Source organism: Carettochelys insculpta, chromosome 22, assembly GCF_033958435.1.
Source record: "Carettochelys insculpta isolate YL-2023 chromosome 22, ASM3395843v1, whole genome shotgun sequence".
Classification (NCBI taxonomy): domain Eukaryota; kingdom Metazoa; phylum Chordata; order Testudines; family Carettochelyidae; genus Carettochelys; species Carettochelys insculpta.
In genome coordinates, this window is record NC_134158.1 from 15,463,744 (window position 1) to 15,490,642 (window position 26,899).

The window sequence follows — 26,899 nt, forward strand, 5'->3', positions numbered from 1 at the left end:
CAGGAGCCAGATACTAGCACCAGTGCCAGGGTACAAGCTGTAGCAGGCTTTGGATGTTGACATCAACACTAGGCCATGAGACGTAGCAGGCTCCAGGTGTTGGCACCAACACTGGGTATTGGCTGTGGCAGGCTCAGAGCCCCTCTTTGTTGGTTAAGGTAGGAAAGCCTGGGAGTCGACTCGGGAGTCTGTTCTCAGGTCTGGGAGGGGAGTGGTGTCTAGTGGTTAGAGCCACTCTGTGTGTTTGTGCGCGTGCTGGGTGCCAGGACTCCTGGGTGGGGTCTAGTGGTTAGAGCGGGGGTGGGGTGGGGGTGCTGGGAGCCCAGCCTCTTCTGCAAACAACCTCCAATTTCACAGCCTGCCCGTCCGTCTCCCCTGCTCCCGTCAGAGGTTGAACAAATTGGAGCCGGGTGGAGGTAATAAAACTCTGATTTCAGCAGGGCTGGCGGCTCGCGTGGAGGCCGGGACCCCGGGGCTTGTAAACTTGGCAAAGGAGCTGGGCTGGAAGTGGGTCTTGTAAACCCAGGATCTTGGAGAAAGCAAACTAAGTGAGCTGACGACCAGGGAATCCAGGCCCTGGGGTAGCAGGAGCAGGGCCTGGCACTCGCCTCGCCTCAGGGAGGGCACAGCAGAGGCTGACCTGGGGAGCATATGGCAAAGGCCCTGAAGGGGAGAGATGGGGGCATGCAATTGGGGACAGGGTCCCTGCCAAGAAAGTTTCGGGCACACTGAAGTGGGAAGAGAGGCGGGAGTTGGAGGTGCTGTCAGGATTCAGCACCCATCTTGACCACCCCCTCTGGCTTGCAGTGGCTTCCATCGTAGCCAGGGTTTACAGTTTGGTTCAGTGTTTCTCAGCACCCCGGCAGGATGAGGCTCTGAGCTGGGTACTGCAGGCCAGACTTCTAAGTTTCAGAGGCCTGGCAAGGCAGGGAACAGAGATTGGCCTGGACCAGCTTGTAACAGTCACGGGCTGGCACTGCGAACAGAGCCCAGAGCGGGGCATGTTAGTCAATAACAACACAGAGTTACCAAGAATCTTATGGGACATGGCCTAGCCCAGCCTGGTAAATCCTCATCTCTAGCCTAATGCCACTAAGGACACCCTAACACTTAACGAGCTGTAATTAATCCTGTTTCAAAAACTCGGTGAGTGCTAACGATAGCCTTTGCACGGTGAGTTGAGTGTTACTCACCCCCCGCCACGCACCTGTGGGTAGGTGCAAAGATCCAGCATTTGTAATAAGGAGACAATAAGGAAACCTAGCAGACAAAGTTAGGGTTAATAGTACTAAATAACCTTGACCTCTTCATACCAGTGTTTTTCACCCAGGGGTACGTGTACCCTTGGGTTATACCGAGGTCTTCTGGGGGTGCATCAATTCAGCTAGATATCTGCCTAGTTTTATAACAGGCTACAGAAAAGAAACCACTAGTGAAGCTGACACAATCTAAACGTTCATTCAGCGAACAACTTGTTTCTACTGCTTCATATGCCTTACACAGAACTGTAAGTACAATATTTCTCTTCCAATTTGTTTATGTGATAATAGGATGGTAGAAAGTCGGCAGGTTTTCAGTTGTCGTCTTCTGTGATATTTTTACATGTTTTTGGAAGTAAGTCATTTGTAAGCGAGGTGAAACTTGGTGGTCAGCAAAACACATCTGACTCCTGCAAAGGTACCGTAACCTGGAAAGGTTGAATGGCACTTGGTTCAAGACCTCAGATTACCTTAGGACCATGTTTCTCAGTTGGTGGTATGCGTACCCCTAGGGGTCCATGAGAGAAGTCTGGGGATACTTATAATTTTTTAAAGGAGTATTTTATTTAAAAAAAGAAAGAAAGGCTGAGAAACACTGGTTCATATCACTGATGGCTATTACTGGAATAATAGCAACAACTAATAAACCCTAGAGGGCTTGTGCTCTGAATAACTACTCACTAGCCTAAAATTTTAACCAGAAGTCTGATAATTAAAATTAGACTAGAATTCATAATTCATGGTTTTGAGTTGGTAATAGCAATTATTATTGTTGGAGGCGCATTCAGAACAATAAATTAATGACTGCCCTGGAATTACCCATAAGAATTGGTGTTAGGCTAGAATTAAAACAAATCATATGTTCAATAATAACTTGGAATAGTTGATTTCCACAATGATGATGATTAATCTAGAATTATTCTTATTGCTTATATTTAATAAATATTGTGGTAATATTGATAGTAATGATCACCTAGCAGCTCAAGTTAGCACTATTAAATATTATTTATAATGAATTAGAATTATTAAGTAATTACTTGTTATTTAATGATTATTACATTATTACTTTACTTGGCTAAGTGATTACTAATTATTATTTATTGCTAAGCTAGAACTATTATGAATAATTAATTGATAGTATATGTTTGTTGATAATGAACAATAGCCCACAATCATTAATAAATAATAGACAGGCTGTTAGTAATAACATAAGTGAAACATAATACATTCATTTGTATTAAAAGTTTAGAATTATGAATAATAAATTATAATAAATAATACATTAGAATGGTTAATAATAATCCATTTTTATTTTAGATCTCCAATAGCTGGGGAAGAAGAAGTACCCATGATTGTTGCTAATAATTTTGAATAAATAGTTGGTATGAGATTAGAATGGTACCAACTGACAATAATCCATGTGGCTAGGAATAATATCAATGAACTGTACTTTGCTATTTTATTTAAAAAATTAATTGAGCAAGTTTCTTGAGCGTAACTGAAATAATTGCCTATGCTAATTTGCAGTAGAAATATTAACACATTAGAAGGGATGGTTATAGTCTTTAGTAATAACATGAATGCATAATAACAGGGTGAGAAAGATGAATAATAAATAATTAGCCTATGATTCTTAAGTAATAACACTAATAAATAATAGGTTTGGATGGTTAGAAACTATATTAATAAATTGTGGATTATCACTGCTGCTAAATAAGTTTTGATGGTTGGTAAAATAAAAACACACAAGAACAGTGCATATGTAAGTTATAATTTATGTTTATTAAGAAATTAATGAATGGCTAATAATTAATTAGTTACAGTAGGCACTGGTTGGTCGACTGTTATTCATCTATAATAATTTAAGATTCTTAGTGATATAAATACTATATTACAGTTAACAACAACGCATTGAAATTAATCAGTAGTTTATTGTAATAATACATTACCTCTAATAGTTCATAAATCAAACATTTAATCTATAATAGTTCACGTTTCTTAGTAATAAAACTAATACATTATAGCTTATATTTCTTAGTAATACAGAGATAAATAGTTATAAAAATAGCTCTTCTAGTTCATAAACATTATGCTATAATAATTTGATTGTTAATAATATTAGTACATTATTGGTTATACTTGTTGCTAATAAATTATTTATTAATTTATAATAGCCAAGTGCTCGTAAAATAATACTTCACAATAGTGACAGATTAATATTTATATTAATTAGTTTGGTGTTAGCATAGTCAATAATTAGTTCATAAATAACCCTTGATAGTTCATAAGATATGAATCAGTACTAATTTACTTGCTAGTAATCAAAGTAATAAATTATCACTTACAGTCGTTAATAATTAGTTCATTACCTATTAGTCTATCATATGTTAACATTGTTAGTGATGTTAATAAATTATACAGGTTGACTGTCTCTTCTCCGGCATCCTCAGGACCTGACCAGTGCCAGACAAGAGAATTTGCTGGACCAAGGGAGGTCAATGTAGTTTAGCACGTTACAAACACTCCCATTGCTACTGGGCTCTGCGAAGACATTGAGGGGTAAATCACAGCTAAATATCAGCACAGGACACTGAGCCAGGACTGGGGGCTGGAAAGAAACTTTATGGGACTGTGGGAAACTTGGCCGCACCCACAAGAAGTGGCCTTCTAACAAAAGCCATGCCAAATTACAGACGTTGCTGGACGAGAGAGTCCTGGATTAAACAGTTCACTCTGTAGCATTAGACTGTCAATCATAGCATATTAATAATTAGTTACTTATTAATAAGCATTTATTAATTCATATTTGTATGTAGTTGATCATGTTAATCAATAGTATTTACTGTTCCCTGCGCAAATGCTCAAACCACAGCCAGTTGAATGCAAATCGTTACAAATTGCGCTGCCAGTGTGGGGTGGGGTAAGGGCCATTTTTAATCGTCTGGGGGCAGCAGGCAGGGTCAGAGGAGAGACCCGGTCCCACACTCCTGTGGAGCGGGGCCCCAGGCCAGGAACATGGCTGGTGCGTGGGCAGCAGGGCCCTAGAACGCGCTGCCTAGGACAAGGCACCAGGGTGGTCACCCATAGTCCTGTTTATCTGCCTTCTGTTCCTCTGCCACTGACGGGTGGTGCCCGTACCCCACTGAACCTCTTCCATGCAGTCTGGCAATTCCACTGGTTCTTGTGCTAGGACCCAGGCCCAAGCCCTTCCAACGCTCAGTCGCCAACTACGCCGGCCAGCCGGGGTATTTAAAGAACTCGGCCGTAGCACAATAATCGCACACTTGTACTTGTTTTGGTGTCATTTCTTGGGATGTCCCAATCTCACAGCTGCAGCTGCAGTTAAAACAATTCACAGGGAGTTTGTTTCTATTCAGTGTCTAATATGACCAGCCAGTCTCTTATATACTGTATTATTTCATTGCAATTCCAATGATAGAGATAACACATAATTACTTCTGATCCTTCATGGCTATTATTATTTTATGTCACCAATAACTACTTTATACAATTCAGTATCTAAAGTATTTAATTATCTCTCCATTATTAAATTGTTATTGGTCATACAAATGATACGTAATTGCTAGTGATTCATGTTTACTGAAGTTTGTGATGGGGTTCATGGTCCCCAAGCGCTGCACCCCGTCCACAGGCAGGAGTGGCTCTCACTCAGCAGGTAGAAAGGGAAGTTTATTAGTCAACAGAGGCCCAGCTCAGCACAGAGGTGTCAGTACAGCCGGCAGAGACAGTCATTCCAACCCACCCTGGGGAGAGGAGCCCGAGGGGTGCCCCAGCTGGGGTGTAGCTTCCCCCCTCGCCAGGCTGCCTGCCTTCCATCTCCCTCTCCCCCAGCTTCTAACTGCCGCCTTCAATTCAAACCCAGTTCTGCTCCTCCCTGCTCTTTGTTCAGGTCAGAGGTGTTACCTGCCAGCCTAGGCCACAGCCCCAGGGGGTCATCCTTAGCCGCTGTGAGCTGCTCTGCCTGTCACACACACATATCCAGCCTGACTCTTACACACACACGATCGCAACGTTATCAATACGTATTATTTTATGGGCTTTGTTATTAATTTGTATTCGTATTGAGTTAAACTGGATAGCGGCAGGTGCTCTGCATAACTGCTTTTAAATACCCTAAAATCAAACTCTCCTAAGTACTCGACCAGTGTTTTCCTTACTTCACCTTTGTGTCTGGCCAGCACCCAGCCTGACAGGGCCCCGATCTCAGTGACTCTGTGTCTGGGCAGGACCCAGGACATTGGGACCCCATAGCCAATCTAAGTGAATCTTTATTCCATGTGCCAGACCACCACAGTAATTAATAAAGTGGCTACAAGTTCCCTTGACACACTCCCAGGAGAATTCAGGGCAGTGGAGAACAATGTTTGTTTTTCTCCCAGCAGGGGTAAAATTATCCCTGGATGCTGGAAACACGACCCCACTGACTTGTGGAGCAGGGAAGGGCCCATCCCTGCTTTGAAGATTTACACATTAGAAGGCCAGGCCCTGCTAGTATCAATTGGCTGTAGTTCCACCGAGGCAAATGGGACCACACCCCACTAGTGTCAGTCGGCGATAGGTCCGTTGGGTCACTGAGGTCAGACCCCACTAGTGTCAGTCGGCTGTAGCTCCATGGGGTCACTGGGGTCAGACCCCGCTAGTGTCAGTCGGCCATAGGTCTGTTGGGTCACAGGGATCAGACCCTGCTAGTCTCAGTCGGCCATAGGTCCGTTGGGTCACAGGGGTCAGACCCCACTAGTGCCAGTTGGCTGCAGCGCCGTTGAGTCCCCCCCTCAGTTTATCAGAAGAACCAGATTTCCACCCAGCTCTTGAGAAGAAATAAATTCATAGCTTAGTCCATTAGGGTTACCATAGTTGACCTTTCAAAAAAGAGGCCACCCCTTAGAGGAAGTGTGTGTGTGTGTGTATATATATATATATATATATATACACACATATATATATATTATCTTTATATATATTATCTTTATATATAGATATATATTATCATAATGATATATATATATATCATTATCTACCAACTCACCTTGTAGTCACATGCTAGATAAACTATAAGGTTATGTCTACACTAGAGAGTTTTGTCAGCAAAACTGTCATCAACAAAACTTGCAAAGCGTCTCCCAACACGCTAAATGCATTTTGTTGACAAAACTCGGCACTTCCACCAACAGCGTTCTGCCTCTCCGCGAGGAGGAATAACGTCTTTCTTGACCATTTCTATTGACAAAAAAGCCATGTAGACACTCTGGGGGGGCCCTCTGCTGACAGACAGAACTTCTGGTTCACCAGACAGCCCTGCTTGCTGAGCTTCCAATTGGCCATTCTGTCGAGAGAGCGGCCAGGCAGTCTAGCTGCTCACTGTCAACAGAGAAAATTGCTTTTCTGATCCGTTTTCGTGTGTGGACGTGATCTGTCAACAGTAACTTCTGTCAACGAAACTCTCTAGTGTAGACATTACTACAGTGTGAGCTGGTAGATACTGGTACAGATGCACTCCCTCTCAGGGCTGCCCTCTTTTTTATATGGTAACCCTGCACTGCAGTCCATTTAGTTTCTAATGACATGACTTGTGGTTGTCAGACTGTAAGAAGATCCATAACAGGGCACTGCTCTGGCATTTCTCCATTGTATCTCTTTTCCATCAGGTTGATTGTGAAGCAATCCCTGTTCCAGAACCAGCCAGTGTTTCTGGCTCGCCTCGGTTCAGTAGCTTTCAAAATTCGTTCAGTTATGTGAGGCTGGAGGACTGGATTTGATTTGGTGATTGTGTCTCTTCTCTCTGGTTTTATGAGAAACAAGCCCCGTTCCAGGCTCATCCTGTTTTCCTGGCACAGCCAAACCCTGACCTGGCTTTCAGCTGCGATCAGAGGGTGCCACAGACTGCATTTGGTGGTCCTCCGTCTTACTGCTTGCTACTGATCAAGCAAAGTCTCTTGTGAGCAAGTCAGGTGAAGCTTGCAGGAGTGCATGTAAGACATATCAGACTCCTGCAAAGGTGACAATCTCTGGAAAGGCTGAGAGCCACTGTCCCAGCTCAGGGGCCAGTCGGTAGGTATGGGTGTCAACAAACAGAAGGTTGAGGGGTAAACAACTTGGTCCCCGCCTAGATGTACCCACAGGAGGAAGCGATATTGGCTTGTTGGCTGGGTTAGCCAGCAGAGCTCTTGTGTGGCTGGCAGTGGACACTAGACAAAGTCAGATTGGAAATAAGGTGTAACATGGAGGGTGATTCACCTTAGGCCCATTCACCGAGGCTGAGCTGGATTCTCCGTCACCCACCATTGTTCAGGCGAGACGGAACATTTTTCCGTTCTAGGGGCTATTTGGGGCCGTTCTCAGCCCTGTTTTATGCCAGAGGTCAGAGCTGATGATAATAAAGGTCCCTGGGAATCCAGGAGTCTATGAAGGGTTTTGATTTGAGTGGTGGTATTGGGGGGCTGTTTTTAAAGTGATTTATGCTCCCCGTCGCTCTGCCCTACTGGGGTGGAGTGGAACATCTGGTGCAGGGGCGAGGGGGAATTTTTCTGTGTCAGAGCGTGAAATGCAAAGGCAGCAGGGGAGCTGATGTGAATTTTGCTCCTTCTCCAGGACTTGGCCGTCTTTCCAGTTACAGGCTCTTTGCCGTGCACGTGCTGGTTCCTCCTGTGCCCAGGAGCGAGGTTAGAGATCAGTTTAGGGGTTAGGATTCTGCACTGACTCCTGGATTCCTACGGGTGTCTTGGGCCTAAAGGAAACAAACCGCCAAGGTGGAAACCAGGGGTGGGAAAAGCACCCCAAAAGTTACTTGAGTAAAAGTGCCATTGTTTCACTTCTGGATACTGGAGTACAATAGAGATGTGGTGCATGTGCTCATGCATGCTTTTACTCAAGTAATTTTCCAGAGAGACACGGGTGACTTGTACTTAAGTACATTCCCCTCAAAGCAGCCACACTTGTACTCAAGTAACTTTAGGAGTACTTTTTCCACCTTTGGTGGAAATGTATCATCTGGAGCCTGGAGAAAGTTTATCTGTAATGGAGCAATTGGTCCAATTCTTTAGCTGACACAATTTTTTTTTTTTAAATGGAGCTACATCAGTTTACAAGTAGCTGATGATAAGGCCTGGTGGTGGTCACTGAGAGGAGAACTCGATTTAACTTTGCCAGCTCTTGTTGGTCTCATGCGTTAATTGTAACCCCAGCAGGTACTGAGATTTCACACAGCAGTGTGGGTTTCATCCCTGTGAAATCCAAGAGGCCTGTTGTTAAAAACAAGAGGCAAACTTAAAAAAAGGCGTCTTCCCGTTTTGTGGCTCCGCGTTCGTGATTTATGGGGGGTGATATTCACAAGTGGAAACTGAGCGTCTCACTGCTAGTTGCACCTGTGATAAACTTCTCCTTTTGCCACTGCTAGTCAGGGCTGTTTGGGCTCCACCAGCTGATTCATTTGAAATGGCTTTAGCTGCAACAGTTGGTTTTCACTCTGTTGCACTGCAGTCTGGTTTTGGGACTTTCTGGTTTGTGAAACGTTCTAACATCCGACGTGGGGTGGGGCCCGTTCGGAAGCTGAACCAAAGGCTGAAATTTGGGATTTTTCCACAAAGCACAAATTCTGAAAAATGTCAATTCCATCCCCAGCCTAATGATTTACTTTGATAATATCTAAACCAGGCTTGTCCAACCCGCGGCCTGTGGGCCGCATGTGGCCCTGGACAGCTAGTAATGCGGCTCCACAAGATCGTAAACTTTTAACATTATTATGTGATTTATATACATTAACTATATTATATATTTTATATGCGGCCCAAGACAATTCCTCTTCACTCAATGCGGCCCAGGCAAGCCAAAAGGTTGGACACCCATGATCTAAACTTTTGGTTCTTTTTAAAATTAAAACATTTCATATGGGCTGGATTGGTGGATTCACTTAGTTTGGAGTTTGATAGCATAGTAGTCTGTCTTAAATTTATATGCCATAGGTGAGTGTTTCTTAAACTTTTTGGAACACCAAACAATAATATTTTTTATGTGGAACACCTACGAAAATTTTCTTCAAAAAAGAAAATTGTCAGACCATAAAAAAATAAAAAAACCCCACCCAAAAAACCAAACAGCAGCATATACAGCAAAACCATACTGAAGTAATTTAACCAGGTATCATTGCAATGAAGAAATAACATTGGATGTGGTTTTAATAACAGAACAGACATACAGTAAACCCGCTGAGATACACACACTGAAATGCACATGTGTCAGGTTCATGCAACTGCTGCCCCTGACAGGAGCAAGGAAACCGATGCCCTCGTGAGTTTCCTGGCTCCCCGGAGTGGGGTAGGAAATTTGACATATGCGGGGGTTGCGAGAATGGAACCCCTGTGAAAGTCGTGGGTTTATTGTAGTTTCAATTATTTTTCCAAATACTCGTCACACACCTGTGGGTTGTTCAGAGAACACCAGTATTCCACCAAATACAGTTTAAGAAACACTGCTGTAGATTATAACTCAAATGTCTGCATGTGCTATATATTATGTTAGGTCTTAACTCACTCTCTCTATACACATATATATCAGACTTTTATAATATATATTGGTGCTTAACTCTATTTTATATATAGTCTAAGATCTTAAATATGTACCTTGTAGACGTATCAGAGCCGTAGCCATGTTAGTCTCCAGCTGCAAAAACAACAAGAAGTCCTGTGGCACCTTACAGACTAACAGGTATTTTGGAGCAAAGGCCCGTTTCGTCAGATGCATCTGATGAAGTGGGTTTTTGCCCATGAGAACTTATGCTCCAAAATATCTGCTAGTCTATAAGGTGCCACAGGACTTCTTGTTGTTTTTATGTCTTACATATTAGAGACTATACCCACACACACACACACGATCTCAAATATATGTTCTAATATAATATTAAAATTAAGAGATGTTGGGGGCGACATGGTTACAGCTTTCAAGTACATAACAACATTACAAGGAGGAGGGAGAAAATTTTTCGTCCTTCACCTCTGAGGATAGCACAAGAAGCAATGGGGACTTCAATTGTAGCAAGGTGCAATTTAGGTTGGACATGAGGTAAAAATTCCCAACTGTCAGAGTGGCTAAGCACTGGCATGAATTTCCCAAGGAGGTTGCGGAGTCTCTGTTATTAAAGATTTTTAAGGGAAGATTAGACAAACGCCTGTCAGGGATGGTCTAGTTAAAATTTAACACTGCCACGCATGCAGGGGACTGAACTAAATGACCTCCTGAGGTCCCGCCCCATTGTACAATTCTGTGAATAATACGCTCTATAAATATAATGGAAAAGCTAAAACCAAATGTGCCTAAGTAATGAAGTCAAAACGTTTCAGCTTTATCAGCACACAGGGAGAAAGTTGAAGCAGTTCATCTGGGCTTCTCTCTGTCTCGAATTTCACTGAAATTAACACATCCCCTCCCTTCTCCCCCATCATCTTGTGTTCTGCAAAAATGCAATTTCCAGTCAAAAATTAATCCAGTGGAAAACATTTTTAACCCTTTCTAAGGGCAAGATTTTATTGTTGTGGTAGGATCCTTTGGGACTCAAATAGAGATGCACGCGTAGGTTTGATTTCTTAAAGAATCCATTTTTTCACATAAGCAAATTAAGAAATTTAAGTTTTATGCCTCTGGAAATCCATCCTTTCCTTCTAGAGAAAGCCTTGAAGATTTGGGGAGGGGGAATTATATTTTTACTACATAGTGAAGAGCTTGAATTTGCTCACAGAGGTCGCAACTGGAATTCATTTTTTACTCTCAAGCTGTGGCCAGCGCTGGCATCGTAGTGAAAATATATTTAACTCCAGTGCCTTGCACAATTCCAGTCATTGTCAGGGGGACTTGCCATGAAAACAGGTGCTAAAGAGATCAGAACAAACTCTGTGGCTGAGAGGAGGTTGTTTTTGTAAAATCTAAGACGCCTGTTGCTAAAAAAATGGCGTCAAACTTCAAAAATTATCTTGCTGTTTGTCCAGCATGCGTGGCTCCCCTCCCTCTGAGGTTTTAGATGTTTCCCGATTTCCCCTCATTCACCACAGCTGAGGGCCTGGGAGACCAGAAACAAATACACATGTAGCTTTAACTGCTGAAGCGTGACGGCAAGCCCCAAGAAGAGTAAGCCAGAAGCATGTTTGCTGAGTGTTTGGTCAGGTTTTTAGAAGCACAAGTTTGGGGATAGGTGTTTTGGAAATTGCCTCCAAACACAAACATCCCCCCCTCAAGTTTTCACCCCCTGAATATTTTGGGAGTTATTCAGATTCTGGTATGCTGGGGTAGTTTTAAACAGCAGGCTGTCCCGGTTTTCTTTGGCTTGATTTCTAAATGCAAGGCAGTGTCATGTTATTTGAAAAATCTCTCTCTGTCTACAGGAGGTTCTTCTTAACAGCCTTCATTGATGGCAGATGGTGAAACAGAAGGCAAATCTGGGGTGGTGACGGAGAGAGGTGAAGGTTACGGGAGGAGCGGAAAATCGAATTTGGAAAGTTCGGATCATTAGGAGGGAATGAGAGGAAAGGAGAAGGGTTTTTTTTGGTGGGGTGCATTTTTTTAAAGGAGGGTTTCACGAGAGCAGACAAGATAAATGAAAGATGGAAATTCTAAGTGAGTGAAGAAAAGGGTAAGTAAATGTAAGGAGGCCTTTTCAGGTTGTGAAATAAACTTCACTGAAGCCTTCTTCTCAGCTGGTGGAGATCTAAGGCAGAGGTGTCGATGGACGTGCTGATACCTTTGTCAGGCAGGGCAGTTCTGGTTGAATTACTGCGGAACGTTTAGTAGGGCTACCATATGGGAAAAGGACTCCCCCGAGAAGGAGCGTATCTATATCCATAGTTCCCAATTCACCTTCAATGTGCTACAGTACAGCTCGTACATTAAAACACCGTGAGTTGGTAGATAGACACCTCTCGGGGTGTCCTCTTTTCTGAAAGGTCAAATATGGCACCCTTAATTAGAAAGCTAGAAGGGCAATAAGGTTGGACCCCTCTCATCCAGCAACATCCGTAACCTGGCATGATTTGTGTTAGCCAGATAACCACTTCTCATGGGGGTGGCCAAGTTTCCCACGATCCCATGAAGTTTGTTTCCAGCCACCAGTCTTGGCTGTCAGGGTTCTGTGCCGTTCTTTAGCTGTAATATACCCCTTGGTGGCTTCTCAGAGCCCAGTGACCAGTGATAGTGCTGGTAACGTGCTAGTCAGTATTGACCTTGACTGCTTGCTTGTTGTAAAACTAGTCAAATGTCTGGATTAGTTGCTGTACCCCCTGGCAGATGCCTGCAGACCCCTAGTTAAGAACCGCTGGTTTAGATCCTTCAGCCATCTGAATACTGCAGACAATTCAGGTCAGCCTCTTAGCCCCTGTGTCTCTCCCCACCACAGCCCTATGCTGTGATCTGTAACCCTATTAAGAAGGGATTATTCAACACCCATGAAGTGTGGTGAAAGATTTGTAAGCAGTAAAAAGCAAGGCTAAGTTTTAATAGATGATTCCCAATATGATTCACGCTTAAAGATAAGCTATGAATCAAGGCCAGAGAAAAATGAATAATAATTAATAATGACACACATGATTAAAAATCCAGCTCAATATTAAATATTAGTAATTAACAAACATCAAGGCTGGTTTTTTAATAATGAGTAACAATTGTTGTTCCATTCAAATGATGACAAATAGGAATAGAGTTTAAAGATTAGTTAGCAATAAAGATCGGGGTAAACTTCAATAAGAATGAATAATTATGTATGTTATTATGAATCAATTTTAAATATTAGTAATTAATCAAAAGCAAGAATGCGCTCTGATAATGTAACAGCGGCCACATGCAGACAGGTATTAATGTCATACCTATTTCTTCAATATGTACTATTAAGGGTAATTCAACATTTTAATATTAATATTGGCTGTAATTACTGCTGAGATGGATAGCTGTTTCATAATAATAATAATAATAATTGCTTCTGGTTATACATTAAGTACTGCTATCATTAATAGAATGCAAATATTAGTAATGGTATTAGATTTTTATAATTACTTAGCATTAATTATATAATAGTATTAATAATATGAATTGTTGTTAAATGTAATTAATAAAAGGGAGTGGGGACCAATAACAACACCAGTTATTAATAGTAATTATAATAGTTGTCTGTTCTACATATAATATCGGTACCAGTAATAGGTGTAATAATTAATCACTACTGAATATGCATTTATGGCTAATAATGTTAATTTGTGTCATTAATATTCACTTCAGATAATTTTGTCTTTGTTATTCTTAATGCCTTAATAATAATTATTGCATATTAGCAATGATGGGTAATATCACCAGTTTATTGATAATTATACTCAATCATTGATTTGCTATAATTCAGTTTACCAATTAATTTTTCATAATTATAAATAATCAGTAATTGGCTTCAGTTATTTGCTAGTATTTGTTAATAATCAAATATTGGTTATATAGCATTCATTAATAGCATCACAATTGTACCATGTGCTGGTCATTATTTGTTAATATTTAGGAACAGGACTAAGATAATTACTTATAACACACATTGTTTAAATATTACTACTGCTTTGTGATAGGTTGCTTATTAATTATAATATTGGTGATTATTAGTAATCCATGTTGATTATATATTAGCCATTATTATATACGGAAAATTATTTGTTAGCAAATAGTAATTGTAATGAAATTTTATTAATAATACTAAATTATTGCTAATAATTATTGATTACTAATTATTGGACATTAGTTGTCATTTATTAGCAAGTAGTTGTCTGGCTAAAATCATGCTGGATTATGGATATTGCTGGACGAGAGAGGTTTAGCCTGTATTAATGTTTCCTAATTTGTGTTATCAAGTATGGTCACTAAACCTTCATTGGCAATTATAAATTATTGCCCACAATTACTACTGATTGATTAATTATTTGTTAGCAGCTAGTTGTAATCATTTATTAACACATATTCATTCTTGTTCATTAAATATTTGGCAATTGTCTGTTGCTAATTTAGTGTTCCTAAATATTACTGATTGCCAGTTATTGGCGATTATTGATTTACTTTGTTAGCAATTGCTACTTGGCTTTAAATATTAATTGTCAATTATCAATAGCTATTAAGTATTAAAGAACCATTGGACTTAGTAGACGTAAATCATTGCTAATAATCTGGTTATGGGTGGTCGGTGTTATCAACATGCAGAATTATTAAGAAGTAAGTGCTGGTGATTAATATTGCTGGTGCTTACACATACAGAATGGGGAGAGACTGTCTAGGAATGACCACAGCAGAAAGGGATCTAGGGGTTATAGTGGACCACAAGCTAAATATGAGTCAACAGTGTGATGCTGTTGCAAAAAAAGCAAACGTGATTCTGGGATGCATTAACAGGTGTGTTGTGAACAAGACGTGAGAAGTCATTCTTCCACTGTACTCTGCGCTGGTTAGGCCTCAACTAGAGTATTGTTCTGGGCACCACAGTTCAAGAAAGGTGGAGAAATTAGAAAGGGTCCAGAAAAGAGCGACAAGAATGATTAAAGGTCTAGCGAGTGTGACCCATGAAGAAAGGCTGAAAGAATTGGGCTTGTTTAGTTTGGAAAAGAAAAGATTGAGGGGAGACATGATAGCGGTTTTCAGTTACCTAAAAGGGTGTCATAAGGAGGAGGGAGAAAACTTGTTCTTCTTGGCCTCTGAGGATAGAACAAGAGGCAATGGGCTTAAACTGCAGCAAGGGAGGTTTAGGTTGGACATTAGGAAAAAGTTCCTAACTGTCAGGGTGGTCAAACAGTGGAATAAATTGCCAAGGGAGGTTGTGGAATCTCCATCGCTGGAGATATTTAAGAACAGGTTAGATAGATGTCTATCAGGGATGGTTTGGACAGTACTTGGTCCTGCCATTGGGGCAGGGGGCTGGACTCGATGGCCTCTCGCGGTCCCTTCCAGACCTAGTGTTCTATGATTCTATGATTGATTAATAATTGGTAGTAACTGTTCAGCATTAAGGATTGCATCACAGTTTATTAACCCTGCTCGTTAGGCCCAACGAATGATTTTCCACCCTGAGCTGCTTGTCGAATTCAGTGACTCTCCAAACCCCATCCTGCCCCCTCCAATATCTCCAGTTCACCCTCTGCCCACAGCCTCCCTGGCACCCCAGATCTCCCCAGCCCACTGCAAGCTGCTCCTGGCTGGGGGCCCCGTCTCCATCAGACCCCTCGTCCTGCCCTCTGCCTCTCCCTTTATTCTCTCCCTCTTGTCCTCATTCCTTCCACCTCCTTCTCTTCTCTTCGCCTGAGGTCATTCCTCTTTCCTCGGCCGCTTCTTCCTCTCTCCCCTCTGAGCCGAAATCAAACACAGGCAGGAAACGGCCAAACTGCGCCAGCACATCCTTCACCCGGTGTGTGCCTCTCCCAGCTCCACTGGCCAAGCCCCAGCTGATGCCAAGATCCTCTGTAGTAACTCTGTGTCTGGGCAGCGCCTGGCCCGACCGGGCCCGATCTCGGTGACTCTGTGTCTGGGCAGCGCCCGGGCCGACGGGTGCCTGATTGTGACCAGAAGGAAGAACTCTTATCCTGCCTTGCCGGGCCAGACACCTGTCTCTGTCCCCCTGTGTCTCTCCGACACTGATTGATGACTCGGAGGTGCTAAGTCTGGGATTAGGTCGCCGCGAATTCTTGATTTTCACTGCGTTCCTGCACTCGGTGTTATGTAAACACCTTTGCCCCATCCGGGCCCCCTGCTCCCCGACTCAGCCCCTGTCCTTCCAAGGCAGGAAAATATACACAATGCCCGGAACGACGGCCCACCCAGAGCGCTCTCCTCTGAGCCACGGTGGGTTGAATTGCAGTGCTGTGAGCTTCCTCGCAGCAGTGTCCCAGCAGGGGACTCCAGAGCTGTGAGCTTCCTCGCAGCAGTGCCCTGCACATCTTCCTGCCCCATCCTCTTCCTCCCTCAAGTGTCTTCCAGGGCAGGGCCCAGCAGAGTTCCCTCCCCCACCGGCACGGCCAGGCTCCAGCCCCTTCCATGTCCCACAGTCTCTGCTGTGTGATTCAGGGCAGCTGGGGTTTTACATGGGGAGAAGCTTCGGCTGCAGCCACCAGCTACTTATCACCCGCCCATCCCTGCCCCCGTCCAGTGTGGGAAAAACCTGCCAGTCACACCTTCCCCCAGGTCTGGTGGGGGAGGGGCCAGTGCACTGCTAGGCCGCCTGTGTTCCAGCCTCAGTGCTGGCAGGGCAGTGGGAGCTAGTGGTTAGAGCTGGGGGGGTTGGGAGTCAGGACACCTGGATTCTATCCCCTTGTACTGGGAGGGCAGTGGGAGCTAGTGGATAGAGCTGGGGGGGTAGGGAGTCAGGACACCTGGGTTCTATCCTCTTGTACTGGGAGGGCAGTGGGAGCTAGTGGATAGAGCTGGGGGGTTGGGGAGTCAGGACACCTGGGTTCTATCCCCTTGTACTAGGGGGGCAGTGGGAGCTAGTGGATAGAGCTGGGGGGGTTGAGAGTCAGGATGCCTGGGTTCTATCCCCTTGTACTGGGGGGGCAGTGGGAGCTAGTGGATAGAGCTGGGGGGGTTGAGAATCAGGATGCCTGGGTTCTATCCCCTTGTACTGGGAGGGCAGGGGGAGCGAGTGAGATGCAGACGTGCTGAGAACCATGGCACTCTGCCCAGCTCTGACTTCCCCAGTTGCTAATTGCTGAGGCCAGCTCTAATTGTGAACATTCCTGCCGGGCTGGGAGGGCTCTGCCCCTGCTCGCCCTCGTCCCACCCTGCTCCAAGCGTCAGCCGCTCCATGCTGGGTTACTGCACCTGCAGCCCCAGCCTTGGGTCACAAGTCTACGACTGGCCAGGCCCCGGAGCCCCTGGGCTGCCAGGGCGTGGATACAATCGTAGGGTAGGACCTACAATAATAACAGGACACAGGATGGGAGGGCAGAGGGGGCTAAAGAGGAGCCTTTCTGAGTACCCTAACTCCTCCCCGCCCCCCCCCAGACCATCCCCTCAACCCACCCACAAGTCCTGGGGCCTCCCCCCACTGGACATCACTTAGTCGGGCCTCAGCTTGGGACGTGCGGCCCTCGCAGTGGTGATGACGTTCACTGCCCAGACACAGAGTCACCAAGATTGGGGCCTGTTGGGCCGGGCGCCGCCCAGGCACAGTCTCTGAGATCAGGGCCGTATTGCGCTGGTCATTACCTGGGCAAAAGCTGCCGATTGGGGCCCCAGTGAATGCGCAGAAGGGACGTGCTTTACTCACACACACAAAGAATCCAAGTGTGAAACAGAACCCAGGAGTCCTGCCTTCCAGACTGCCCCCCTCACACCCCACACCCTACTCTGACCACTAGACAGCGAGAGCCCAGGAGTCCTGGTGGACTGAGCCCTGCAGATTTTGGGCCACATCGGAACCTGTTCTCTGGGTTGAGTGAAAGGCCCAGTACCATTCTCTGCCCCCTCCGTAAGCCCTGGGGCCAGATGGCAGCCGGTGCCGCCTACAGGGGAAAGGCTGTGTCCAATCCCCTGCTCCCTGAGCCAGCCAGACCCACTGGGGACCATCTGGGGCTCCCCATGCAGTGGGTGGGTGGGTGTCTTTGCCCCTCCCAGCTCAGGCCAGAGGCCTCCTTAATCCTGAATTGAGTCCAGCTGCCAGCAGGTCCCTCGCTTAGATCTCCCTCTTCCCCATCCCCCCCACTCCACCCTCCAGGACAAGGGGGAGCTTGAGCAGGGTGGGGAATTGGGAGAGAAACAAGCTGATGAGCCCTTAATAACCGTGAGAGTCTGGATTTAAAGGGCCTCTTCTCCCAGCAGTCACGCAGCCGGATTAGCGCTGTGCTGGGGCTGCAGGGTGGGGGGCTGTTAACCTCTTCCAGGCCAGCCGCAGCCAGGGCCGGGGCAGGTCGGAGGAAGCCTGGGGCCTGCCGTTCCCTGGTTCCTGGGGCGCCAGCGGCCAACAGTCAGTTCCACCTGGTCCCTTTACCCTCTGGGACCCCCGGCAAGGGATGTGAGATCAAAGGGCCCCCATGGGCCAGAGGCTGGGACGGGTGAGATGGTCCCAGACTCCAGCGGCCCAGGGCAGGGAAAGGACCCATCCGGGGAGGAGCGGCGGAGGGGGTGGGTGGGACTAGCCCAGCCAAGACAGCTGAGTGCAACCCATGGGGTGCTGCATGTGAGACAGAGCTGGGGACAGCGAGGGTGGGTCTTAGAAGGGGACCTTGCTGCAAGGGCTGGATCACAGCACCTGCACCAGGTGGGGATCCCGCCCCATTATCGTAAGGCCAAGGAGCTGTCCCCAGGGGCCTGGCTCAATGCAAGGCGGGTGCGGACTGGCCATGCACCCAGAGGAGCCCAGCTGTGGGAGCTCTGGCTGGACCCACTGAATGCCTGGCCTCACTGAGCTGGGGGTGGGCAGGTGATTCAGTCCTGCCCTCCTCCTCCCCCGCAAATCTGCTAATCACGTAACCCCTGCGGGTGAGGCCCAAGTCAGGCAGCTAGAAAGACAATTCTCCCAACACCTGTCCAAGCCACGCTCTGGGAGAGGAGTGGGGGCTAGTGGTTAGAGTAGGGGACTAGGTGCCAGGACACCTGGGTTGACTCCCTGGCTGGGGGAGGGGAATCAGATAGTGGTTAGAGCAGGGGCTGGACTGGGAGACAGACTTTGGGGTGGAATACCTGACTTTGGGAGGGGAGTAGAGTCTCACGATTAGAGGAGGGGGCTTGGGGTGTGCCAGGACTCCTGGGTTCTCTCCCTGGCTCTGGAAGGTGAGTGAGGCCTAGTGGTGGCAGGAGGCCACATGGTAGTGTAGATAACACTCTGGCTACGCGTATTCCATGGCCCTTTTGCATCTGGGTTCTTTGGAGGATAACAATCTACTACAGCTAACCAGCGCTAGCAGATGGAGCCATCTCCACTAAGCCATTGCACATAAGTTCTGGCTCTGGTGTTCTGGCTGGGTCCTGCCCAGTGGGGAAGGGGGCAGCAGGAGCAAGTGGGTCAGAGCAGAACCCCTGTGGAGTGGTTCACCTGTGGGACTCCCTGCCACTGGATCGGGCCAGAGCAGAGTTCTGCAGAGCAAAGGCTCTTTCTCTGGCCCACCCTGGCACCACATTGTGGAGCGAAGGGCCCAGGAGCCATCTGCTGTCGGGCAGGCGGCTGGTCCTGCTGATGGTCCCGCCACTCACCCTCATCTTCCTCTGTCTCTCCAGGTGATGCCAGCCCAGTGCTGACCTCCCGGCCATGCCCGGCACCTGGCGGGGCCCCAGCGTGCTGCTCCTACTCCAGCTGGCCTTGGCCTCGGACCCCTGCTACGATGCAGCCCAGCGGCCCCGTTACTGCCTCCCCGAGCCGGCCGACCTGGCCGCCGGGCGCCCCGTGCAGGCCTCCGCCACCTGCGGCCGCCCACCCCAGCGTGTGTGTTCCTTCCAGCACCCCGGGGACCCCTCCTCCCGCCGCTGCCACCTCTGCAATGGGGCCGACCCGGCCACCGCCCACCCTGCCGCCTACCTGACCGACGCAGGGGGGGAGGCCACCTGCTGGCAGTCGGGGCCGGTGGCCAACGCCAGCCTGACGCTGGCCCTGGGGGGCCGTTTTGAGCTGCTGTATGTTGCCCTCCGCTTCTGCTCCCCCCGGCCCCACTCCATGGCCCTGTACAAATCCACCGACCATGGCCACTCCTGGACGCCCCTCCAGTTCTTCTCCGCCCACTGCCCCCGGACCTACGGGCGGCCCCCAGCCACTGCCGCCGCTGGCAAAGCTGCAGAGCACGAGGCCCTCTGCACCACCGCCCAGACAGCCCCGACGCCGCTGGTGGGGGGGCTGGTGGCTTTCATGCCCCTGGCCGGCCGCCCCTCAGCCCGGAACTTTGAGTACAGCCCCGTGCTCCAGGACTGGGTGACAGCCACCGACCTGCGGGTGGCCTTTGACCGCCGCCACCGGGGACTGGGGCTGCGGGGCCGGGAGGCCTCCTACGGGGTGTCGGAGCTGCAGGTGGGGGGCCGATGCCGGTGCAATGGGCACGCCGCCCGATGCGAGGCCACCGGGCCTGGTGGGGCCCCCCAGTGCCAATGCCAGCACAACACAGCCGGGCCCGAGTGCCAGACCTGCAGGGCCTTCTATTGCGACCGGCCCTGGCAGCGTGCCACGCCCAGCGACGCCCACGAGTGCATGCGTGAGTGACGGGGAAGGGGGGTGCCTACTGGGGGCGGGGGCACACAGGCAGCCTGAGGGTCTGTCTCAGCCCTGAGACGCGGGGGGGACAGCAGTGGGTGCAGGATCCCTCTGAGCCCCGCCAGAGTACCTTCAGGCCAGGATTGAGAGACACTGGCAGAGTTGGGGGGTGGGGAGAGCAGGGGGTCAGGGTTGAGGGGTACCGGCTCCGGCTGGAAGGATGGGTGGGGTTTGCCAGTACCTGAGGCGCCCCCTGCTGGGCGTCCTGGAATGACAACTCCCCCACCCGCCCCCTCCACTGTCTCCGCAGCCTGCGAATGCCACCACCACTCGCACCGGTGCCGCTTTAACATGGAGCTGTACAAGCTGTCGGGGCACAGGAGCGGGGGGGTCTGCCTGAACTGCCGGCACCACACGGCCGGCCGGCACTGCCACTACTGCCAGCCGGGTTTCAAACGTGACCTGAGCCGGCCCATCACCAGCCGCAGGGCCTGCAAGGGTGAGCCACACAGCGCACCGCTGCAGGGAAGCTCACAGCACCTCCCCACCCCTTGTTAACCCCTCTTGCTGGGACAGCGTTAACTGCGCCTGTTTCCTTCCTAGCCTGCCAGTGCCACCCCATTGGGGCAATCGGCACCATGTGCAACCAGACCACAGGGCAGTGCCAGTGCAAGACGGGCGTCACCGGGCTCACCTGCAACCGCTGTGCCCAGGGCTTCCAGCAGAGCCGCACCGCCCACATCCCCTGCATCCGTAAGTCTGCCACTTCTACATACCCATCCCTTCTGCTCAATGCAGTAACCAGACCCGGCCAATATATTCTGCTCAGTACAGTAACCGAGAAGAGCCCATATGGTTTGCTTAAAATGGTGACAAACCTGGGTTCATACATTCTGCATATTACTGTAAACAGGAATGGCTCATATATTCTGATCAATATGGTAATCAGGCCACTTTCCCCTATATTCTGTTCAATACGGTAACTAGGTTGGACTCATATAATCTGCTGAATATGGTAGCCAGGCAGACCCTTTATATTATGTTCTCTAGGGTGACCAGCTGTCCCAGTGTTAGATGCTTTGTCTTATATAGGCAACTGTACCCTCACCCCCACCTGCACCCCCCAAAAAAGTGTCCCTATTTGTCACACTTGCTATGTCGTCACCCTAGTTCGCAGTAAATTTTCTTTTCACTGTGATAACCAGGAGGGGATGTAGATTGTGTTCAATATGATGGTTAGACAGACCACATATAATCTGTTCAATACGGTAGCAACGCAGGCCTGGCTACCAGATAGGATCTACCTATTGTGTGCTGGATGGTAGCCAGTGTGGGCCCAGATACCCTGTTCTATTTGGTAATTAAGTGGGTCCCACATATTACATTTAGTTTGGTAATTGGGTTGGGCCCATATATACTGCTCAATGTGGTATCCAGGGTAGGTCTGTATATTCCAGTGAATATGGTAACTGTGCAGCCTTTGTTTTCTGTTCAATACTGTCAAGCAGTAGGTCCCTCCAGTCTGTTCAGTAAGGAACTGATTGTAACAATTATCCCACCAATCAGATCCTGCCCAGCCCTGTCTCCCGGGGATGAAGGAAAGGAAAATGCTAATTCAGAAAGTGATGTCATAGCTCAGCAGTTGAGCTCCCCCTTAGGGCATTTCAGGATGTCCCGCCCACTGGGGAGGAGCCAATTCAGGAAATGACATCATTGGTCTCCAGGGGTGACATGTGGTGTCATACACCCCGGGAAGGCCCGCTGCTGGCTGGGCCTTGGCGGGTGAACATTGTTAATTCAGGAAGTGACATCATAGATGTGGAATTGTGCCCTGTGTGCAGCCCTCTGGGAGGCCTGCCTTTGAAGGAGGTTAGGATGCCTGTTCAGGAAGGAAAGTGTGGCACTCCAGGGCGTCCCACCTCTGGTGGTGGAAGGGGAGAGAGAGAGAGAGAGAGAGCTTGTCATTTAGGAAGTGATGTCATAACTCTAGAAGTGAGTCATACATACATCCAGGAAGTGCAAACACTAATTCAGGAAGTGACATCATAGCTTGTGATTTCAGTCTTTCCTAGCAACCAGGCAACAAGGATCGTGCCTGGAACATGCTCAGTGGCAGCCTCTCTTGCATGTTGCATGTGGGGACTTTGTTCTTCACACGCAGGGGAGTGGGGAGGGGTGGCTCGGATGAGAATCATGCATATTGACCCCATACATCTCTCCCTCCCAGGTGTTCAAGAGGTGATGACCACCACAGCCGCCTACCCCCAGGAGTGGAACACAGGTGCCTGGGGAAAGGTGGGGGGATCAAAGGTTGGCCATCCTCCCCTGCCCCATTTTGTAGCCTCAAGATAGAGAAGTCATCCCCACCAATGTCCTTCTACCCCGTGCAAGGTGTTAGCCACAGGGAAGATAATTGTTTACTACTGCTACAAGCTAGGAAAGCTCCTTCTTTAGCAAGAGTAAAAGAGGACCTTCGCTTTAGAGGGATGAGCGGGGATTGAAGGCATGACGTGGGACATGGCCTGGTCTGTGAGAGACTGGTCTGGGTGGGAAGCCAGAGACAGGCTAACCTCATGTACCTATGCACCCCCATGGTTGCTCTTCCACCAGGCACTGAATGCCAGACTCACTGTGACCCCTCCCAGGGCCGCATCCACATGAACCTGCGAAAGTACTGCAAGAAGGATTACGGTAACATTCACCTGTCGTCATTGTCTGTCTGTCTAGCTATCTACCTATCTCCACCAACTCTACCTATCTATCTACATAAACATTCCCCCTCTTTCTCTCCCTATTCTTCCTTCTAGTTTTTTACCTCTTGGGATGAAGTTTTATTTTGAAAGAAAGAAAGAAAAGAAGAAAGAAATGGATGTGGATGTATAGATAGATGGGGTGCATTAGATACATGTGGAGGTGGGGGAGATGGATGGATAGATAGATAGATAGATGTGGATGGGTATTATCTGTTTCCCAGGGATGCTCTGTTCAGGATCTGTCTCTCCCCAGCCCACAGGGCTGGTTCTGGTCCCTGTCCCCCAGCCCCAGTATGACAGTTGCCTGGCAGGGAATTCTCCCCTGCGACAGGGGGAAGGGAGGTGTGACCCCAAGCAGGAGGCAGGGCTGAAGGCACAAAGGGAATTAGGAGTCTATCTTTTTTCTCCCAGGGATTAGGAGGGGATTATCCTGTGAGCTGCCCATTGCCCCGGCTCCCATGGCCACTCAAAGGCAACAGATCACACGTGCTATGCACAAAGGACACCGAGAGCCCATCCTGCCAACTCTCAGCTTCCACCCATGGCTGTGTGTCCATCCCCTCCCCCAGCCACCTCCGTGCATTCCCTCTCATCCCCACCCTCCGAGTTTTGGGCCCGGAGTGCCAGATCCAAAATGTCTTGCGGCGTCCAGGCGGCCAAGCCCCGGGGCGTGATCTGGCCTGGGAGAGTGGGGCTTTATCCCAGGTACTTAGATCTGGGGGGCATGGAAGGGTCAGAATGCTGTCTCTAGTAAGCAAGGGGGCCATAGGAGGCACAGCTCACTGGGTATTAATCACCCTCACTCCGTATCCATGGACATCGCTGGGTGTTACTGGGTATCAGAAGATATCACCAGCTAGCGCTGCTTATTCTTTGGGTATCACTGAACAGCACTGGGTCACACTGGTTGTCACCAGGTATTATTGGGGTTCAGAGGGGATTTCTGGGTTTCACAGGGCATTGCTTTCACTGGATACTGCTTGTGATGACTGGACAGTCTTGGGGGCCAATGACTATTGTTGAGTTTCAATGGGTATTGCTGGGTCTTGGTGGGTACAGTGCCCTAGTACTGGGGTGCACTGTTGGTCATTGATGAGTAATGCTGGGTATTGGTGAGTATCACTGGGTATTGGTGGGCACTCCTGGGCATGTTTGGGATCACTGAGTTTTTATGGCTATCACTAAGTTGCGGTGGGTATTGGTATTGTTTGGTTATGCTGACATCATAGGCCAATGTTGGGCGATGTTGGGTGCTGGTTGTTTTCTCGGGGGTGTTGTTAGGTATTGTAGGGTATTGATCTCTCGGCATTGGTGGGTGTTGCTGGGTATTGATATCATTACCTGTTGTTGAGTATCATTGAGTATTCTTGGGTACTGCTGTGGTCTCCTGCTGAGTATGGCAGAGTACGGCTGGGTGTTGGAGTCATTAGGTAATTTACTATAAATGTGAGACGATTTGTGCATCTCTCTGTCCATCTGTGAGTCTGTTTGTTCAAGAATCCCTCCTGGGAGCGAGGACAACCCAACGTCATTTCTTATCCTAACCTAAAGCCAGGTCAGGGGCAGGCTGTGCCAGGACAATGGGATGTGCCTGGAATGGGACTGTTTCTGCTCAGTCAGAAAGGGCGGGGTCTCATAGCAAGGGAATTATACTCCAAAATGACCACAGGGGGCAGCAAGCAAGCATGGTCCCTGCTGCCCTGACAGCCGTGGGGAGCAACCACTGGCCAGGCAGCATGGCTCCCCAACCTGTCTGCCCCCAGAGAGTAGCCAGCAGATGGACGGCACAGCCCCTGAGCCATCACCCACAGACACACTTCCCAACCCCCTGCCCCCCCTTGCCCTGAGCCAATCCTCACTCCCCCACCTGGGACTCCTACACCCCCCATGCACCAGCCCCCTACCCTGAGCCCCCCAAATCCCCAAGCCCCTGCCCTGACTCCTGCACCTCCCCCACCCCATCTCCAGCCTCCTGCCCTGAAGGACTTGAGCAATGCCGGGTAACTAGTCCAGTGCTGAATGCTGCTGAGCATTGTCAAAGACCATTGAGCCTCGTGAGGCATTGGTATCAATGGCTAACATCTGTGTCAGGGAGCGTCCCTGGGGCAGGTGGGGCTGGGTGCTGTGAGTTGCCAGCCCTTGGTGTGGCTGAGTGATGGGCATCGTTGGGTATTGGTACCCCAGTGCTGAGCATCGTTGACCATGGCCGGAGAGTGGTGGGGGTTGGTGTCAGGCTAATAGGCATTGTCAATGGGTGTCCTTGGACTTTCCCTATTGGTCTGTGTTGGGATTGGGGGGGGCGTGTCCTGCCCCTTCCTGACCTCCAACCTCCCCCCTGCAGTGCTCCATGCCCAGCTGCTGGCCATGGTGGAGTCGGGCGAGTGGTGGCGATTTACGACCTCGGTGCTGGCGGTCTATCGGCAGCGCCGGGTGCCCATCCGCCGAGGCGAACAGACGCTCTGGGTGCCCCGGCAGGACCTGGCATGTGGCTGCCTGCGCCTGCAGGTTGGCAAGGCCTACCTGGTGATCGGGAACGACGCGGAGTCACCCGACCCGACGCGCCTGGTGCTGGACAGGAACAGCCTGGCACTGCCCTGGCGCGAAGTCTGGGCCCATAAACTCCGGCGCTTCCAGCAGCAGAACCGCCGGGGCAAGTGTCGGAGCCCCTGACACCTCAGGAGGAGGGACGGAAAGGTGGGGAGGCTCACCAGGCACCCCCAAACCCAGTGCGTGCCACTGCTCCCCTACCTCAGCCCCTGACTCTGGGCCTGGGTCCACCATATCGCTTAAAATCCCCTGTATTCAGACCCAGCCTCCCCATGGCCAGCCTCGGGGGGGCACCCCCACCCCGCTTCCCTCACCCCATGTTTTTGCAATCAGCTTGGGGGAGGGGAGGGAAGACCAAAGATGACCTTTGACCCCCAACCTCCTGCCTGCTCTGCTCTTGCACTTGTAAAAAAAGATACGTGGAATAAAGCAAGAAATTATTTTCCTCCAGCGCGAGAGGGTCTGTTTATTGGGAAGTGAGCTGGGGACAGTGGTTTGGGGGGCCTTAGAATGGGGCCTTTCCCGTCCAGGGGGCACTGGCTGGCTTGAGGGGCAGGGAATGGCGGATGGGATTTTGACGTGCCACTTGCCAGCTGTCCCATCCGTGCTGGGTGGTGTGCGGGGGGGGAGGGGGCGGGACGTGTGTGAGCCTCACCTTTTTCCATCGATGGAGAACCCGTAGATTGGTGCAGCTGTGAAATCGGTATCTGTGCTGGGGAGCCAGTTAGTAGGGGGGGTCCTCAGCCCCATTTCACACCTGCCAGCTCATGCACTCACTCCCTCCCCGCCGGCCTGCTCAGCCCAGGATGCAGGTGGGGTCTCTCCGCTGGCTAGCCCCAGCTCCGCGCCCAGCTCAGAGCACCCAGCTCCAAATAGACCCCCCCCAGGACCCAAAACCTCTCCTGCTGCCTGTCTGGGTGTCTGTCTGTCTATCCCAACTCACTATCTACCTATCTCCACCCGTCTCTCTGTCTAGCTATGCCCAGCCACTGTCAATCTAGCTAGGTCCATACAGCCCCCTCCCCCCCCGACTATACACCTGAGGGTGGACTATGGGGCAGATGGGCCTGTGGATCTGACCCAGGGCAGTGGGGGTCCTGCAAGCCTTGCGGGCAGTGGAGGGATGTTGGGTTCCTTGCCCCAGCCCAGCTAATCCC

At 49.0% G+C, this 26,899-nt stretch overlaps 1 protein-coding gene across 1 annotated transcript; it reads left to right on the plus strand.

Annotated features, from left to right (window-relative positions):
- Positions 1-1,331: 1,331 nt before the first annotated feature.
- Positions 1,332-26,159, plus strand: NTN5 (netrin 5). The gene is made up of 7 exons (XM_075016580.1): positions 1,332-1,507; positions 19,482-20,443; positions 20,753-20,941; positions 21,046-21,195; positions 22,670-22,723; positions 23,053-23,133; positions 25,537-26,159. Exons 2-7 carry the CDS (start codon positions 19,513-19,515, stop codon positions 25,863-25,865), a joined length of 1,734 nt encoding a protein of 577 aa, XP_074872681.1. The 5' UTR covers positions 1,332-1,507; positions 19,482-19,512; the 3' UTR covers positions 25,866-26,159.
- The last annotated feature ends 740 nt before the right edge of the window (positions 26,160-26,899 follow it).